The sequence below is a fragment of the Arachis hypogaea genome, chromosome 5, assembly GCF_003086295.3.
Source record: "Arachis hypogaea cultivar Tifrunner chromosome 5, arahy.Tifrunner.gnm2.J5K5, whole genome shotgun sequence".
NCBI lineage: Eukaryota > Viridiplantae > Streptophyta > Magnoliopsida > Fabales > Fabaceae > Arachis > Arachis hypogaea.
In genome coordinates, this window is record NC_092040.1 from 106,364,147 (window position 1) to 106,382,798 (window position 18,652).

The 18,652-nt window shown below is 28.7% G+C and overlaps 2 protein-coding genes and 1 pseudogene across 2 annotated transcripts; 1 reads left to right on the top strand and 2 right to left on the bottom strand.

The window, feature by feature from the left end:
• The first annotated feature begins 4,513 nt into the window (after positions 1-4,513).
• Positions 4,514-5,626, top strand: LOC112803947 (receptor-like kinase TMK4; annotated as a pseudogene).
• An 878-nt stretch (positions 5,627-6,504) lies between these two features.
• Positions 6,505-18,193, bottom strand: LOC112802509 (xyloglucan O-acetyltransferase 4). The gene is made up of 3 exons (XM_029298544.2): positions 17,797-18,193; positions 17,326-17,615; positions 6,505-7,430 (listed from the first exon to the last, which is right to left on the bottom strand). The coding sequence occupies exons 1-3, from the start codon at positions 18,065-18,067 to the stop codon at positions 7,266-7,268; spliced, it is 726 nt and encodes a 241-aa protein (XP_029154377.1). The 5' UTR covers positions 18,068-18,193; the 3' UTR covers positions 6,505-7,265.
• Positions 6,652-7,182, bottom strand: LOC114924103 (xyloglucan O-acetyltransferase 4-like). Its single transcript, XM_029298751.1, has one exon. It carries the CDS (start codon positions 7,180-7,182, stop codon positions 6,652-6,654), a length of 531 nt encoding a protein of 176 aa, XP_029154584.1.
• Positions 18,194-18,652: the final 459 nt, after the last annotated feature.

The following is an 18,652-nucleotide window of genomic DNA, read 5'->3' on the forward strand; positions in this document are numbered from 1 at the left end:
AAGTTTCTAAATTACACTAACAAATTCTAAAGAGAAGTTACTTATTTAAATTATTTGAAAATCATAATTATCAAAATACAATTTTTAATACTGCAGACATAAATACAACATTTACATAACTATAAAAATCGCAGAAGGTTATACTAGTTTAGAGATTAAACGTAAATTGCTACAAGATGTAGTAGTTTACTTTGAAACGTGTGATGGCCAGAAACAATTGCAGAATATAGCAGTTTTTGAAGGACTCTGAATGCAAAGAAATTGCGAAAGATTCTAATGATTTCTTGGGTAATGCGTCATTGCACAAACAGCAAGTGGGGGTTACAGTTTACATGTAGTCTATAAAAGAGAGAGAAGATTTGACCATTTGGAATTCCTATAGGGCCATTTTCAAGTGGGACTATGACAAACGAAGGCAATTTGTGCCGACTCAACGGTGTTGCTCACGTCGTCGGCGGCATCAATGAAAAGATAAGTTTGTTTTCTTTTAAGTATTAAAGTTTATAACATAAAATGTAGTATTCAGGGTATAGGAGTTAGAATACAGAATTTGAGATTTATAGTTTAATATTTGAAATTTAAGATTTAAAATTTAAAATTTTAAATGTAGAAAGTTTGTAGTTTAGTATTTGAGATTTAAGATTCAAATTTTAAATATAGAATTTAAGGTTTGTAGGTTAGTATTTGAAAATTAAGATTTAAAAATTTTAAGTTTTAAATTTTAAATTTAGAAGGTTTGTAGTTAGTATTTGAAATTTAAGATTTAAATTTTAAACTTTAAAGTTTAAAATCTAGGACTTATAAATAAAAGTTGAAAATTTTTTACTTGTCCTAAAATACATTAACATTTGTTTTATATTTTTATGTAAAAGGTCATACATATTTCTCTATTTTAATAAAATTAGACTAATAAATAATATTAAGAGAACTATATTTAAAATTTTAGTTAAAAGAATAGATGGATAAGACACTCATGGTTTTTGTTTCGGATTAAAAATTATGGTTTCGACTTATAAGTTTTAGAATTTATTTAAAATGTGGTTATTTTTCTCACATCATACAATTAAGTAGGTGTATTTACAGCTTTTGGAGGTAACAGAATATGCCTTTACATGAAAGGATCATACCTTATTTTGAGAGGGCTTGTTTGTACCACTTGACTAGGCTGAACATGCATTGGTTCTGGTTGGACGAGTCCCTGGTTAGCACATTCATTAAGAGATGGCGTCCTGAGACGCACACTTTTCATATGCCATTCGGAGAATGTACCCTCACGCTGTAAGATGTGGCATATCAGCTAGGGTTGCCCGTCGATGGGAAGATTGTTACTGGGTGCCTCACAAACTTTGATTAGTTTATGGAGGATGGCAGACCGACTTGGGAGTGGTTTCAGGAGTTATTCAGCGAGTTGCCGCCACCGGATAAGGTCAAGTAGTTCACAGTCCACTTCACATGGTTCCATGAGAGGTTCAGGGTGCTACCAGCTGATGCGAGTGAGGATACTGTACGTATATACGCACGTGCATACATTATGATGATGCTATCCACTCAGCTGTTTGGTGACAAGAGTGCAAATCGGGTACATATTCAGTGGTTGCCATTTATGACGAGGCTTGACGAGATGAGCACTTATAGTTGGGGTTCAGCTGCGTTGGCATGGCTATATCGATGCATGTGTGGGGTGACCAACAAAAATGTCACGAACTTGGTAGGTCCCTACAACTACTACAGTCTTGGATCTTCTGGCGGTTCCCCACTCTCAAGCCGTATGTGTTTGATGACTTTTCTTTTCCGTTGGCATCTAAGTATTGATCGATGCATTGAGAGTTTCATTATTTGTTCCGAGTTATTAACGTTTTAGCTCTCGGATTAAACATTCATATCACATTATTATTCACTAGGTGGGTCACTTATTTAACCACTTATGTACCTTCTAACCTCCTAGGCACTCTTTCGTTGTCGAAGTGTGATGCGAATCAACCACGTGCAACATTTATCGAACTCCTTGCATCTTCCATGGTACTTAAGATAATCTGACTCTATCACCCTATACTCAACTCTACGATGGATGCTATAATCCTTTACACTCAACATTGCTTCCTCTTTTCTTTAGAAAGATTGGCCAATCTAAAATTCCGTAGCAGTATTTCCCTCATGCAATCCTTAACCCCCAATAGTAGGATCTATGTCCGGTTGTTAAGTGATGGCTTCCAAGTTTAGGGTTGAGAAATGTGGAGAATGTTGCTATGTGTCGGAACTTGATGGCCCCTGATGTTAGTCCAGGTATCCTCATCACTATCCCCAACAATGTTAGCAGGCTCTTCGTCCGAATCATCCTCTCGCATTGCATTTTCAACCCGATCTGATTCACCCTCACCTGGAATATCCAAAATCAGATGTGGTGACCTAACTATTCCAACTGCAATAGATTGAGAATCAACCAACAGACAAGCAGGCGCAATGACAGGCATCAAGGTATAAGCACCCCCACCGTAGTCGACTGAGGATTCAACGTTGAAGGCCAGAACTGTCGACGCCATCTCCAACTTGGCATATAGCTCGTGTATTCTCACTTCCGGAAACTTCGCCGACAATGAAACAAAATCTGCATATCTTCGTCGGACCCTATCACAAATGTTTCATACTTCACACCAGTTAGCACAACCGAAATAGGAATCTTGTAGAACAACTTCTTCATCCACTTTGTCCCACACACCCCCACCTTTTGCAATATACTAATTTTTAGCTCTGACAACGTATTTGATGACCAAATAAAAACACTCATTGGTTCTTTATCAGTAAATTTAATACCGTGCCTTTTGTTTTTTTTTTAACTTTTCTAGAGCAATACATTAGAGTTAAACTCTCCTCACTTTCTATTTGTGAAAATGACACTATACTACCTCACCATTGCCTCATACTAGGTATTTATAGACATTCATTATATAAAAAAACCCGCTGCAGGGTCACACTGTTTCCAAAACAACCCAATTAAAAAGAAGCTGCTATAGCCTCTCGCGGTTTCTTCAGGTTCAGTTTTCTCAAAAACTGCTATACCCTATAGCAGTTTACGTTCAATCTTAAATCCACCATAGCCTCTTGCAATTTCTATAGAGATATAAATATTGCAAATGCGTTTGCAGTTTACAAAAATTATATTCTAATAATTTTAATCTTCAAACAATTTAATTAAGTAACTTGTTCAAATTCTGATATATTAACCATATCTAAACAATATTAACTAATACTAATAAAAGGCTTGAAGACCTTGAATAAAGTCCACTTTCCCATTCTCATTTCTTTTATTCTTAAAAAACTTGCTTTTATATTGTCTATTGTCATTTAGTTAATTATTAGTAAAAAATTTGATGGTGGGATAATATTAATGTCATTTTAAATATTTTAGGATAAATATAGGGCGATTAAGACGTTAGAGACTAAAATAAGATTCACTCCAAACATTAGAGATCAAAACAGTACTTTACCCAAAAAAATACTAAACAATACTAATACTAATTAAAATTAATATTAAATAAATTAACTTACATATATAGGATAATCTAAAAATTAATGAATAATTGTGTTCTTCAAATTTAGTGATCAGGAATCACCATTTTTATTTCACCGTTTTAATTTTGTGATTTCACTCACGATGAAAGTGAAGATCATGCAACATTCCTCTCTATCTGTTAATTTGGTACGTGAAGATGAAAATGATTTTTCTTTCTTTTGGTTTTGGTTTCACTCTCACGGAATATGGTAAAGAAAAGAGAGAGAAACAACGAGCTATCCGTGAATGTGTTCCCCCTCCAACACAGCTGCATGCCTGCATATATGTCGAAGTGCTCCCAACGCTTTGTTCTTGAGTGACGAGACTGCCCTTCATATTCTATTTTCATTTCCAATGCTGCACTCATTTTTTTAGCAAAGTACCAATTTGCCCCCTTCATTTGGGCTTATTGGCCGGGACAACGATTTTAGTTTCCAATTTTTTTCCACAAACCCCGATTAATAAATACTTTATTTCTAGCAAAAATACCAACACTGAGCCAATACTTAAAAAAATTCAATTAACTTTTTGAGTAAAGGGCAAATTCGTCACTGACCTTTTTTTTCGCGGACATTTTCGTCCTCAAGAATTGGGAAATACTTTCATGTCCCTGACCCTCTGAAAAAGTGGATATATTTACCCCTCCGTTAGAGTTGCTCCGTTTGGCCTTACGAAAAATAGTGGCGTGGCTCCCGTGGCGCTGACCTGGCCGTTACGGGCTGCCACATGGGATGTTCTTTTGAAAAGAGGACATATTAGTCCTAGGAACCAAAATGTCACCGTTTCTCTCCGAGGGCATAAGTTGTGGGTAGCACGTAGCATAGAGGACACAAACGCTTTCCCTCTCTGTCTCTCAGTGAAGGGAGTGTCTGTCTGTCATCGACTTCCTTCTCCTTCCTTCTCACTTCTCAGTTACACTCACCAACCAACCAACCAACCTCATTAATCTCTCACCAAATCCCAATGCCTCTCCCCAAAACCCTACTCTCCCTCCTCCTCCTTTCTGTCACCATCGCCGCCGTTACAGCCGATTACTCAGCCGTGATGTCCAAACTCCTTAAATCCCTGACCTCCCCGCCCACCGACTGGTCCCCCAATACCCCTTACTGCCAAAGGACCAGCATTACCTGCAACTCCTCCAACCACGTCACCAAAATAACACTCTCCTCTAAGTCCCTCACCGAAACTCTCCCTTCCGATCTTCAAGAAAACTCCCTCTCCGGCCCACTCCCTTCTCTATCCGACCTCTCTAACCTCCAAACTGCCTACTTCGACCGCAACAACTTCACCTCCGTCCCCTCCGCCGTATTCTCCGGCCTCACCAGCCTCCAAAAACTCAGCCTCTAAAACAACCCTTCCCTATCCCCCTGGCCCTTCCCCACCGACTTAACTCAATCATCAACCCTCAACGACCTCGATTTCGGTTCTGCCGGAATCACCAGCAACCTTCCGGACATCTTTGACTCCTTCCCCAGTCTCCGGAACCTTCACCTCTCCTACAACAACCTCACCGGAGCCTTGCCCAAGTCCCTCGCCTCCTCCTCGATTATCAACCTGTGGCTTAACAACCAGGAAAACGGTTTATCGGGGACAATTGAGGTTCTCTCCAACATGACGCAGTTGTCTCAGTTGTGGCTCCACAAGAACCAATTCACCGGTGGGATCCCTGATTTGTCCAAATGCGATAGTCTCTTTGATTTGCAGCTTAGGGATAACAAGCTAACCAGGGTCGTTCTGAGCTCATTGATGGCGCTTCCAAGCTTGAAGAACGTATCTTTGGACAACAATGAGTTGCAGGGTCCTGTGCCAGTGTTCGGTAAGGGTGTGCAGGTTACTCTTGATGGGATAAATAGTTTTTGTTGAGATATTCCTGGACCTTGTGATGATAAGGTGATGGTTTTGCTTAAGGTTGCTGAGGGTTTTGGGTATCCGAGTCGGTTTGCGGAATCGTGGAAAGGGAATGATCTTTTCAAAAGTACATCCCATGTGGCAGCCCGTAACGGCCAGGTCAGCACCACGGGAGCCACGTCACCGTTTTTCGTCAGGCCAAATAGAGCGACTCTAACGGAGGAGTAAATATGTCCACTTTTCCGGAGAGTCAGGGACATGAAAGTATTTTCCAATCCTCGAGAACAAAAATGTCTGCGGAAAAAAATGTTAGGGACGAATTTGTCCTTTACTCTAACTTTTTTCCTAAAATTTAGTTTAGTATCCTTGCATTCCCTCTAAAGAAACACAAAATACTAGTATTCTCTTTTGCTTATAACAATGAGCCATACACACTTAAATTAACGAATTTTTATAATTTTTTAACGCATAAAATACGACTAAATTAGAGTAATTAAACATAAAAAGTTTTTAATCAAAGTAGTACAACTCGTATATAAGGGTGATAAATGGATCAAAATCCGCTAAATTGTTAAAAAAAATAAATCAAACTAAAAATTTAAAATCATCATCATAAAAAAATCCATCTAATTCAGTACTGTCTAGTTCGCATGTTTTGACAAATTTGATATGAGTACACGATGAAACATGTTTGTCCGAAAAGTCCGCCTTTTTTTCCTAAACTAACAAATTACCCAAACCTATAATCTCGACCCCGGCTCAAATAAATCGTATCCAGTGAAACACAATTCCCACTTTTAAATCAACTTCCACCCACCAAATCCTAGTTAGAAGTAGTCACCCCTTTCAATAATAATTAATCCTTTATTATTTTATCAGTTTTTTCATTTTAAAATATTTTTATCAAGATGCTAATGAGTTATAATTTAAATAGCATAGTCTATCCATATTCATCTAAGAAGTTACGGGTTCGAGCTTCCTTATGTTCGGTAAAAAAAAAAAATATTTTTTTCAAGATGCTTTTACCCTTCAAAAAACAAGTTACAAAGTAACTACCATATACCATTATATATATATATGACACATTTTGTATTAAATATACCAAGTTGGCTCATAAACAAAAACATTACATTTGTGATTTTATTTGGATGTAGTTAAATACAAAATGAATGTAGTTTATATGGGTTATACCATTCCTATTTCCTAAAACTATATATAAAAATGCAGTTATATATGTGTATGAGGCTCATGTTTCAAGAAGTCAAAATCCCAAGTTGTGATCTTATAAGAAGAGCAAGCAAGAACTCACTCCACAAATCAACAGGACCAGGCAAACACCAATGAGTGCAATCATTATAACCTTTCATCCACTTGTTACCCCAATGATCTCCAGGGTGCCCATCTGGCCTCATCAACATTGCCCTTGTCACATCCAAAATCTCAAATAATCTTTTTTCACCTTTTTCCCTTTTTGCCCTCTCAAACTCTTCCAACTGAATACTCCTCAATTGCCAATCAAAGCTCCCAAAATCAGCCTCAGCCTCACTCAAAGGACTAGTCCTATTGCAATACCCTCCATTGTTCCACACACCATTCTCAAAGTGTGCTGGTGCAAATGTCCTCAACACTGTTAACAACCCTCTTTTTTTGTTCTTGGATCCATTTATGTGCATGAATGTTGTTCTAAATGCCATCCTAATTGGCAAATCTATGTTGTAGTTTGTCACATTTTGTTCATTACAATATACACATCCTATAAGTTTGTTACCTTTGTGAAGGTACATTACTCTGAAAAACCAATGTCCATCTGAGATGATTGCATAGTCTAATTCAGGGAATATATTGGCCCAATCTTCATCTACTTTGTCTAAGTGAAGGTCAAAAATGCTGAACCTGTGCCATTCACAATTCTTTCTTCTCCTACAATGAGGAATCTGCTCCAAATCATCATTAGGGTGAAATCATGCTTAGGGAAGTACCATTGTCTATACTTGTCTTCTGGGTCCTTGTACATATCCTTTGGAGTATCCTCCTGTGAATATTTGCATACAAAATTGTCACATTCTCCCATTCATGTATGAAAGATGTTCTTTATATGCTAACAAAGATAGTAATGATATAAAGGATTTAATTTTGATTTCCTATACCTACAGTTATCTAATTAAATTCGATTTTTTAAATAATCATTTATATAACGAATATAAAAACTAATGGTAAATTGCTAAAAGTATACCCGAATAATCTTATCACGGATAAAAATACATTCAAATTTTGTTATTGATAAAAGTACCTTCAAATAATTTTAAAACGCGACAAAAATACCAAAAAAAATATTTTTTTTTCTGTAAGTGGCAAACGACTTTTATATTTAACAAACCGCTTATGGCTTTGATCCAAAATTTATAGGAATATTTAGATGACTATTTAAAAAATATACACACAAAAATTGAATAAAAATTTGATCTCTATATTTTTTCATTTTTTAAAAGTATTATTGGTTAGTGACAAAAAAGTTACAATATATATCAAAAAATCACCAAATTTAACGATAAAAATATCTCACTTTTCTAATTATGACAAAAAATCGTATCAAAATTCAATTTCTAAAACATTTTTTGATAATACATATTTAATGTTAGGTATTTTTGTCGCGCTTTTAAACTATTTGAGAGATTTTTGTCGATAACAAAATTCAAGTATATTTTTTTCTACAATAAAATTATTGGATGTATTTTTTGTAGTTTATCCTTAATATTTATTTTACACTAGTTTACATAAAAATAAATTCTTATTTAAATATTAATTTTTATTATCAGATTAAATTATGAATCTTTTTATGTTTTATTTATCGGGCCAATAATTTAATTATAAAAAAATTTGTAAGTTATATTGTATATGAAAATAATTAAAATATTACAGGACAAACATAATTTATTATTTTTGTCCAATAGTTAATCAATAATATTTAAAAATGTTAGTTAAAAAATAATATTAAACTACTAAATTAAAAATGTTAGATTACTAACTAGAGATGTTGGTCAATATAAATTAAAATTAGCGGCGTTTAAACATTTTTTGAAATTATTAATTATTGGCTATGCCAAAATAGCAAAAAGCATTTTCTATTAATTTGTATGTGGTAACTTTTGAACAAGCCTATGGCATTTCATCCTTGTAAAAGTCTTTTTCTACCTCAAGTTCAGCCCTCACCTCCTCGCTACTCTCTAAACCACCACCTCCTCCTCCCTAAGCCCCTAATTACGTTCAACTCCCAACCTTAAATATTCTAAGAAAAATGTCCAAATTTGAAACTAGAATAATGTTCATTGATATATTCAAGAAAATGATTGGGAGTTTTAAACTATTTCTCTAATTATATTTTTAATTTTTAAAATAATATATATATTTTTAAATTCTTATTCATTTATGAAGTATGAGTATAATTAGAGGATTAATTAAGACTCTTGATTATTAATCTATATTTAAATTCATAAAATAAAATTATAAAACATTTGTTTCCAATTTTTTTTAAATTATTCTTTTCATTTATACTTTTTTATAATCACACAGAACAAATAATTAGAGTTTTATTTAATAAAAAATAAACTTTGATAAATACCTTCATAAAATCTAGTCCTAAGATCAATGAATGGAAACTTGAGAGTATGTCAATCCATTTTTTAATAATGCCGAATTAACATACTAAAAGATAATGTGTTTAATCTTAGAAAATTTTTTTAGTTCATTGATATGTTTAGCAAAAAATATTGGGAGTCTTAAATTATTCTCCTAATCATCCTTCTAATTTATAAATAAAAGAAAACAATTTTTAAATGAAATGTTTTCGTCTATCATACATTCTATAATTGCAAAGAAGAAACAATTAGAGCTTTTTTAATTAAAAATATACTTTGATATATAATAATATAATTTAATTTGTTATTTGAGTATTTATTATTCACAATGACTTAATTAAATTTTTTTATAAAATACAAAAAATCTGATTATAAACCTTTATAGATATCTATTTACGAATTGAAAAAAAAAAACTATAAAACCTCTAGAATATTTAAAAAAAAAAGAATAAGTATAGGTTAAACATAATATTTGTCATAAGCTTTTACCTATCACATGTACCCAATTATTCATTTGTCATATTCAACACCTTATTGAATGATTATATATATTTGTTGCCGATAAGTTAAAGGGAAAAATCGAAAATGGTTCATGACATAACTACATAATTAAGTGAAACAATTATGTTGTCAATATTTACTATTTCTAGTTCATCATTTCTTCCCATTTTGATTCTACCAAACACAAATATGATCAATATGATGATGGATTGATGGTATTCATATCAAGATTGACATGGCATAAGGGTGTGGTAAAAATAAGAAAAAATGAGTATTTGTATTTATAAATTTTGTGAACACTAATAAAATTATTCATTAAATAAAGAAATTAACATTATATACATGAAAGATAGGTTTTATGTGATAAAAATATTTAAACTCTAATTTTTTTGTTAACTTTTTAATAAAATTCTTAAATTACTCTTTTCTTTTATTTTTAATCTCAACTCTACTATTATTTTCTTTTTCAAATTTCAAACTTTTATAATCCTCACCACTATTAGCACCTTTTTTCACCACTACTAGCACCTTTCCTAAGCTCCTGATTACCACTGTCTTCTCTCCTCCTTTTCGCTGCCACCGTCACTCACCGTCGCTATTACCAGCACTGCCATCATCACCCTTTAAAAGAACTTGTAAAAGATAGTAAACTTGTTGTGCTGATGAACGGGGTTTATGTAACAAACAGTTTGGAGGAAAACGAAAAAAATAGCAACGAAAAGCTATTCAATGAAAAAAATCAAAGTCTTAGAATTATCGTAGTAGAAAGCGTAGTACAACTTTGTGATGATTGTGCCGCTTAATCTAACATAGCCTTTCAAGATTTCGAGGACAACGTCGCAGCTTCAAGGGAAGTTCTTGACGCAGGTAATGGGAGAGTCGATGTTGGCGAAGGAGTGAGAAGAAGAAAAGACAATGGTAATTAAGAGAGGTGTTGATCGTGGTGAGAGTTGTGAAAGTTTGAGATTTGGAAAGAAAAGATGGTGGTGGAGTTGATGTTAAGTTAAATGATAGAAAAAATTTGAAAATTTTATTAAAAAATTAACAAAAAATTAAAATTTAGATATTTTTATTATACGGAACCTATCTTTCATGAGTATAACATTAATTTTTTGTTTGATAAATATTTTTGTCAACATTCACAAAGTTCATATATATAAATAATTGTTTCCCCTAAAAATAATAACAAAAATCAAATCTCAATAATAAAATATCGATAGAACTGTCGAAATCGAGATCATTGAGTTATTAAATAGTAAAAAAAAGATAAATGCTAATATAACAAGAAAAAACGTATTTTATGTTAGAAAACATATTTTAGTTGGCTAATACAATATTCTTGTCAAACCAAAAAAGAATTTATATTTAAAAATATTATCCGAAAAAAGTGTCATTCATATAATACTCAAGGAAATGAAATATACATGGTTAAAAAACCCAACCAAATGAATATATTATATATTTTGCCAAAAAATAATGGTATATGATATTACTTTTTCAAGTGACTTGAATAATCAAATAAAATCACTATTAAAATAATAAAAACCATTAAAAGAGGTCAATTATGAAATTAATATTTTTTAAGTTAATTTTAAAATTTTTTAATTTTATTTTCCTTCTTCACATTTTTATTCTCTCTTTCCACTCTTCTCTTATTTTTTTTAGGTGTTATCTCATTATTTGTTCACCGGTACCACTTTATTAACAGTCATTTATCAACTATCAGATTGCTAAAATCCAATATTATTTTGAAATAAAGAATAAAAAGATTATATTTTTAGGAATGAAAATTTATGATAATTTAAATGAACATCCAAAATAAAATCCTAGAAAAATATTCAAAATCAACTAATAAAATAATATCTAAAAATAAATTACTGTAAAATATAGTTTCAAATTTTCAAAACAAAATAAACCCAAAACCTAAACTAACAATAAATAATATAAACAAGAGCAATCAAAATCCAACATAATTTTTATAAAATAAAATTCTACTCTCCTCTCTCGAAAAAGATTAAAATAATATTCTCCTCCTCTTTATTTATAAAATATACATTTTTTTCTCTTATAATTTTAAGAAAACCTTTTCTTTAATCTCTTTTAAATTTTTTGTGTTAACTAATGTTAATTTTATCTATTTTTTAAGAAAAAATAAATTATTTTTTACAAAAATACCCTTTAACAAAAATTTTATTTTTTGTCGTTAAATTTTGCTTATCAAAATATCTTTTAATAAATTATTTTTTTATTGATTAAATTATTTTTTTACTAAAATATTTAAAAAAAAATTAATAATTAAAATTATTCTTTTCTAAGATATCCTTCAATAATTTTTCAATTATTAAATTATAATTTTACCAAAATTTTTGTTAACAATTATTTTTATATTTTACTATTAATTTTTTTATATCAATATATATTATTTTAACATTAAATAAAAAATCTTACCACTGTTAATATGTATAATAATTAATATATATTGATATCAAAAAATAATCTTACCAAAATTTTTTATTTAATGTTAAAATAATATATATTGATATCGAAAAATTAATAATAAAATATAACTATAATTGTTAACAAAAATTTTTGATAAAATCATAATTTAATAATTAAAAAAATTATTGAAGAGTATCTTAGAAAAAAAATTTAATTATCAAATTTTTTAAAAATATTTTGATAAAAGTACAATTTAATCAATAAAAAATAATTTATTAAAAGATATTTTAGTAAACAAAATTTAGTGATAAAAATATAAATTTTTGCTAAAATGTATTTTTGTAAAAAATAATTTTTTTTAAAAAAATGAATAAAGTTAACATTAGTTAACACAAAAATTTAAAATAAATTAAAAAAAAATTTTAAAATTTTTACAAAAAAATATACATTTTATAAATAGAAAAAAAAGAATGTTATTTTAGTATCTTTTAAAAGAAGAAAATAGAATTTTCTCTTAAAGCAATGGCCAAGTCAATTCCATTTACGCACACAAATTCAAAAATCCCCAGATCAACTAAATCAACATCCAAAATTTAACATTAGAAAAACATCCAAATTTAGACTAAAGTTGACCACCGAAAAGTGGATTACCTATTTTAAAACGTCGAATCATAAAAATCCAAATAACAAATTATAACAACAAACAGAAGCATTTTAAAAAGAGGGAGGGAGAAGAAGTTATTTCAAAAAATAAAAATAGCCTGATGAAGTTAGTTAAAACATTATTTCCTTATACTTTTTCTTTTGGCAACCATAACTAAATTGGTCAATAACTTCAATTAACTACTGTCAACAACCATCTTTACATCAAATGATGCTAATAGCATTTGTTTTCTCTACAAATAGTACAAATAAACATCATTCATCAAAATTTATATTAATACTAGGAAATTGATCACATCTAACTACGGAGATCAACTTATGACTTAAGTAGCTCTCTATTTTTCATTTATTACATTTTTGCACCTCACAATACTATTATTCTTGGCATGACCCCCTAAAAAGTATTATTTTGCACCTTAGCCTCAAAAGTGGTTATTATTCTTTTTTAACCATGGACATCACCATGACACCAATCATCCACTACATAGAAATAATCTTTTGTTTAAAAAAAAAAGTTTGATTATTCATTTACAATAAGTTTAATTATTTTGTTGTGAAACATTTAATTATTTATTGAAAAATTAATTTGTTTAAAGATTATATAAATATACATAATTACGAAATGATTAATTTAATAAGTGATTTTATATTTTTATAGATATTTTTTATTCTCTTTACATCAACATTAACGGCGAATTCGTACCTAACAGCAATAAAATTTGAATCTAAAATATTATACATACTATTCAAACTCTTCCCCTGTAAATCATTCTAGGGGCTTAAATTGCTTTAATTCCATTTTTATGTCTATTTATGATATATGAACATAATAGTGTTATACTTATATGTGGCCGCATCCTTAATATATAATCTTTCGTTTATTTGGATCGGTTTCAAGAAGGAAAATGCTATGTGTCCTTTAAAATTCAGCCTTTATTCAGCCTTTAAATTTAAATAATATTATTTAAATAAATTTTAGTTAAAAGACATTCCTAATTTATAGCTAAATATGTTGTAATTAAAATTAATTTAAATTTCAAATACTAGAATTTCTCTAACTTCCTACCTACTTCATAAAATAGTTATTTTATTAGTTTTTTATTTATTTGCACGTCCCCCTCCCCTCTCTCGTGTACGTTCTTTTTTTTTCTTCTCTCTTCTTTACAAAAATTTTCATAGAAGAGTATTATTTCTCTACAGGTAAATTTATTATTTCATATTTAACATTTTATTATTATTATTATTATTATTATTATTATTATTATTAGATGAGTCGTGCTATTTTGTTTCTATTTCGAGTGACTTACATACTAACTCAAAACTCATTCATCATTATTTTAATAAGATTATATTAATATTTGAATTAAATAATAAATAATCAGTGTATATATCAATATTCTTTTCTTCTTCTTTATTTTTTTCTTTCTTTCTTTCTTTCTTTTATTTTTTTTTGAATTTTTTCATTGCTTATTTGAATATTAACGCTTTTAAAATTATTAAAATGTATGTTTGTAAAAATTAATTTTTTTCAATTGTAACACATCTAAAATTATTAAATTATACATAAAATATTTTTAAAACACATCAAAAATTATAAATCTAAAATTTAAATTTAAACATTAAAAATAAAATTAATTTTTTATATCTTATTCGAGAAAAACTCATCTAATATTTCTCTTTTTTTAATACTTAGATTTTTTCGTTACTTATTTTAATATTAATGCTTTTAAAAGTATTAAAATGCTTGTTTGTAAAAATTCGATTTTGTTTTCAATTGTAACACATCTAAAATTATTAAGTGATACAAAAAATATTTCTAAAACACATCCAAAATCATAAATCAAAAATTTAAATTTAAACATTAAATATAAAATTAATTTTTTTTATATCTTATTCGATAAAATTCATCTAATATTTCTCATTTTTTTATTATTTGTTGAATTTTATCGTTACTTATTTGAACATTAATGCTTTTAAAATTATTAAAATATATGTTTGTAAATATTGGTTATTTTTCATTTATTACACATCTAGAATTATTGACTTATATACAAAACATGTTTGAAACACATCCAAAATTTTAAAACGGTTTAAGATTTATTTTAAAATTTTAAATTCAAAATTTTGAATTATAACTAATTTGATTTTTGGATGTGTATTTAAATTGTAATTATAATATATTAATAATTAAGTATATTAAATTTAAAATAGAAATTTAAAATTTAAATTTAAATTTTAAATTTTAGTTTTATTTAGTTTGTATTTTGAATGTGTATTTAATTTTAAAAAGACACTAAATCTATTTAAAATTTTTAGATATGTTTGTTTTATTTTTTTAAAATTATTGTAATAAAAGGCTGAATATTGTACAACTTTTAAAGGATACGTAGTTGAACTGAAGAAGGAAAATGCTATGTGTCCTTTAAAATTCAGCCTTTATTCAGCCTTTAAATTTAAATAATATTATTTAAATAAATTTTAGTTAAAAGACATTCCTAATTTATAGCTAAATATGTTGTAATTAAAATTAATTTAAATTTCAAATACTAGAATTTCTCTAACTTCCTACCTACTTCATAAAATAGTTATTTTATTAGTTTTTTATTTATTTGCACGTCCCCCTCCCCTCTCTCGTGTACGTTCTTTTTTTTTCTTCTCTCTTCTTTACAAAAATTTTCATAGAAGAGTATTATTTCTCTACAGGTAAATTTATTATTTCATATTTAACATTTTATTATTATTATTATTATTATTATTATTATTATTATTATTAGATGAGTCGTGCTATTTTGTTTCTATTTCGAGTGACTTACATACTAACTCAAAACTCATTCATCATTATTTTAATAAGATTATATTAATATTTGAATTAAATAATAAATAATCAGTGTATATATCAATATTCTTTTCTTCTTCTTTATTTTTTTCTTTCTTTCTTTCTTTCTTTTATTTTTTTTTGAATTTTTTCATTGCTTATTTGAATATTAACGCTTTTAAAATTATTAAAATGTATGTTTGTAAAAATTAATTTTTTTCAATTGTAACACATCTAAAATTATTAAATTATACATAAAATATTTTTAAAACACATCAAAAATTATAAATCTAAAATTTAAATTTAAACATTAAAAATAAAATTAATTTTTTATATCTTATTCGAGAAAAACTCATCTAATATTTCTCTTTTTTTAATACTTAGATTTTTTCGTTACTTATTTTAATATTAATGCTTTTAAAAGTATTAAAATGCTTGTTTGTAAAAATTCGATTTTGTTTTCAATTGTAACACATCTAAAATTATTAAGTGATACAAAAAATATTTCTAAAACACATCCAAAATCATAAATCAAAAATTTAAATTTAAACATTAAATATAAAATTAATTTTTTTTATATCTTATTCGATAAAATTCATCTAATATTTCTCATTTTTTTATTATTTGTTGAATTTTATCGTTACTTATTTGAACATTAATGCTTTTAAAATTATTAAAATATATGTTTGTAAATATTGGTTATTTTTCATTTATTACACATCTAGAATTATTGACTTATATACAAAACATGTTTGAAACACATCCAAAATTTTAAAACGGTTTAAGATTTATTTTAAAATTTTAAATTCAAAATTTTGAATTATAACTAATTTGATTTTTGGATGTGTATTTAAATTGTAATTATAATATATTAATAATTAAGTATATTAAATTTAAAATAGAAATTTAAAATTTAAATTTAAATTTTAAATTTTAGTTTTATTTAGTTTGTATTTTGAATGTGTATTTAATTTTAAAAAGACACTAAATCTATTTAAAATTTTTAGATATGTTTGTTTTATTTTTTTAAAATTATTGTAATAAAAGGCTGAATATTGTACAACTTTTAAAGGATACGTAGTTGAACTGTTTCAAGAATCACATTCCCCTTACAGTGTAAGCAAGGAATATGAAGTAACCTAATCAATCCCAAACAAAAGAACAAAAACTTTTCTCGTCATGTGATTTTACAAACTCCCATGTTTAAACACAAACGTAATTATGGCAGCTGGAAATTTTTTAACATCCAAACTCAAGTTAAATCTCAATTTGACCTTTAAAATTTAGTCCAATGCTCAAAATGACTTTCATAATTTTATTGGTCTCAATTAGAACTCCAAATTTGCAATTGTGGCTCTGACTTGTTCCTGCGATCATCTCTATCACCAGAATGCTGATCTGACGCAATTACATGACACGGTAGACACTATTTAAACGACGGCGCATTAGTTTTGCGCCTAAACTCTTTAGAAACCACGTCGTTTCATTTTTTTGTGAGTTAAAACTCTCTTTCTTTTCACTATGATGATCATAAGTTGCAAAATATTAAGAAAACATTCGCACTACGTGGTTTCCAAAGGATTTGGGTGCGAAACCAATGTGCCGTCATTTAAGTATGTTCATCATGTCATGCAATTGCGTCAGATCAACATTTCGCTAACGGAGATGATCACAGAAATAAACCAGAATCACCATTACAAATTTTAGGGTTATAATTGGAGCTAACAAAATTGTGGAGTCATTCTGAATATCGAGTCAAATTTTAGGGGCCAAATTGAGATTTAACTCCCCAAACTCTGCTTACATTAATAAAATTATTTGAATTAGATTATACTATTAAATAAAATGAACAGAAAAAGAAATTAGAGTGTGACCTGTGACAAAAGGCATAAGAGGGATTCCATGTGGTTCCTAGCAACAGAGTCACCAATGAATGCCATTTTCTTGCCGCCAACAATGTTGAGGAATGATGTTGGATTGAACCTTGGGAGCTCACATTCATGAGGCTTCCATTTCCATTTAAGGAAATCAGTGTCCATTCTCCCATGTCTGAAACAGTTCTTGCTATCAGGGATTGTTGTGCAACTTGAATTTGTGTAATACGATGATTCTCCCTCTAATGATGGAACCCAATGACCCTTAAATAGGTCACATTTATTTTCTTCTGAAAAGGAAAAAAAAATTGAACAAGAAAGATTGACAAAGTATATGATCATGTTATCCAACAACAGGAAAAGTTGGAGAGGCAATTGATTTGAACTAGTCAAATTCTTAATAACAAGGTCTAAACAACATTGACCAAGACAAAATGAATGATCATATTATTGAATTTTGTAACCACATACCTTTTTGTGGTTTGGAATTGGATGATGATGAGGAAACTTTAGTTGTTTGAGAAAGATTTTCTTGCTTATTATGTTGGGGGTGATCATCATCAAAGATATCAGGGCCTTGATTGGGAAGAAGGGTCAAAGGTTTTGGGGAAATGAGAAAGAACAAACAGAGAATTGAAGCAATGAAGAGAGAGGAGAGAATCAAAGGTATGTTCTTGACGCATCTCTCTCTTTTATCCTGAAAAGTAGTAGAGGACTTCTTCATGTTGTTCTTGGCCAACATCAACAGACACAAGAGGACAATTGAGGGAGCCTGTGTGGGGTTTAAGGTTAGAGAACAATGAGAATAATCCAAATACTGATGATTGGGGAAAAACTAAAAACCATGGAATAATGAAAGTTTTGTCCCTATGCCTTTTTAGGACTAGTATATAAGTCATTAATGAGAATAAATAATTAACATCCGATTGCTACAAAATAATTAACATATTTAGCTTTTTCTTTCTTTTTATGTCTTTCGACCATTATTCGATTTCTTATTACTAAATATCTGATTAATTTCCCTTGAGTGAATATAATTGTTATTTGTTATCGAATAACGAAAATGTTTGGTAAAAAAAATTATCTTATCTAATATTTATTAATTATTATTAAAATTAATGAATGTTAAATAAAATAAGCTTAGACTATTGTTTTACTAACCGTTTTTTATAATCTATAATATTTGTCGCTTACACAACATATCTTTTGGTTCAAATTATTTGTATTTGTCATATTTTAATACCACATTTATTTACCATTTTTTACTTTTACCCACGATATAAGGAACTTCAATATAATATTCGATTATTTAACTAACTTGTGTTCT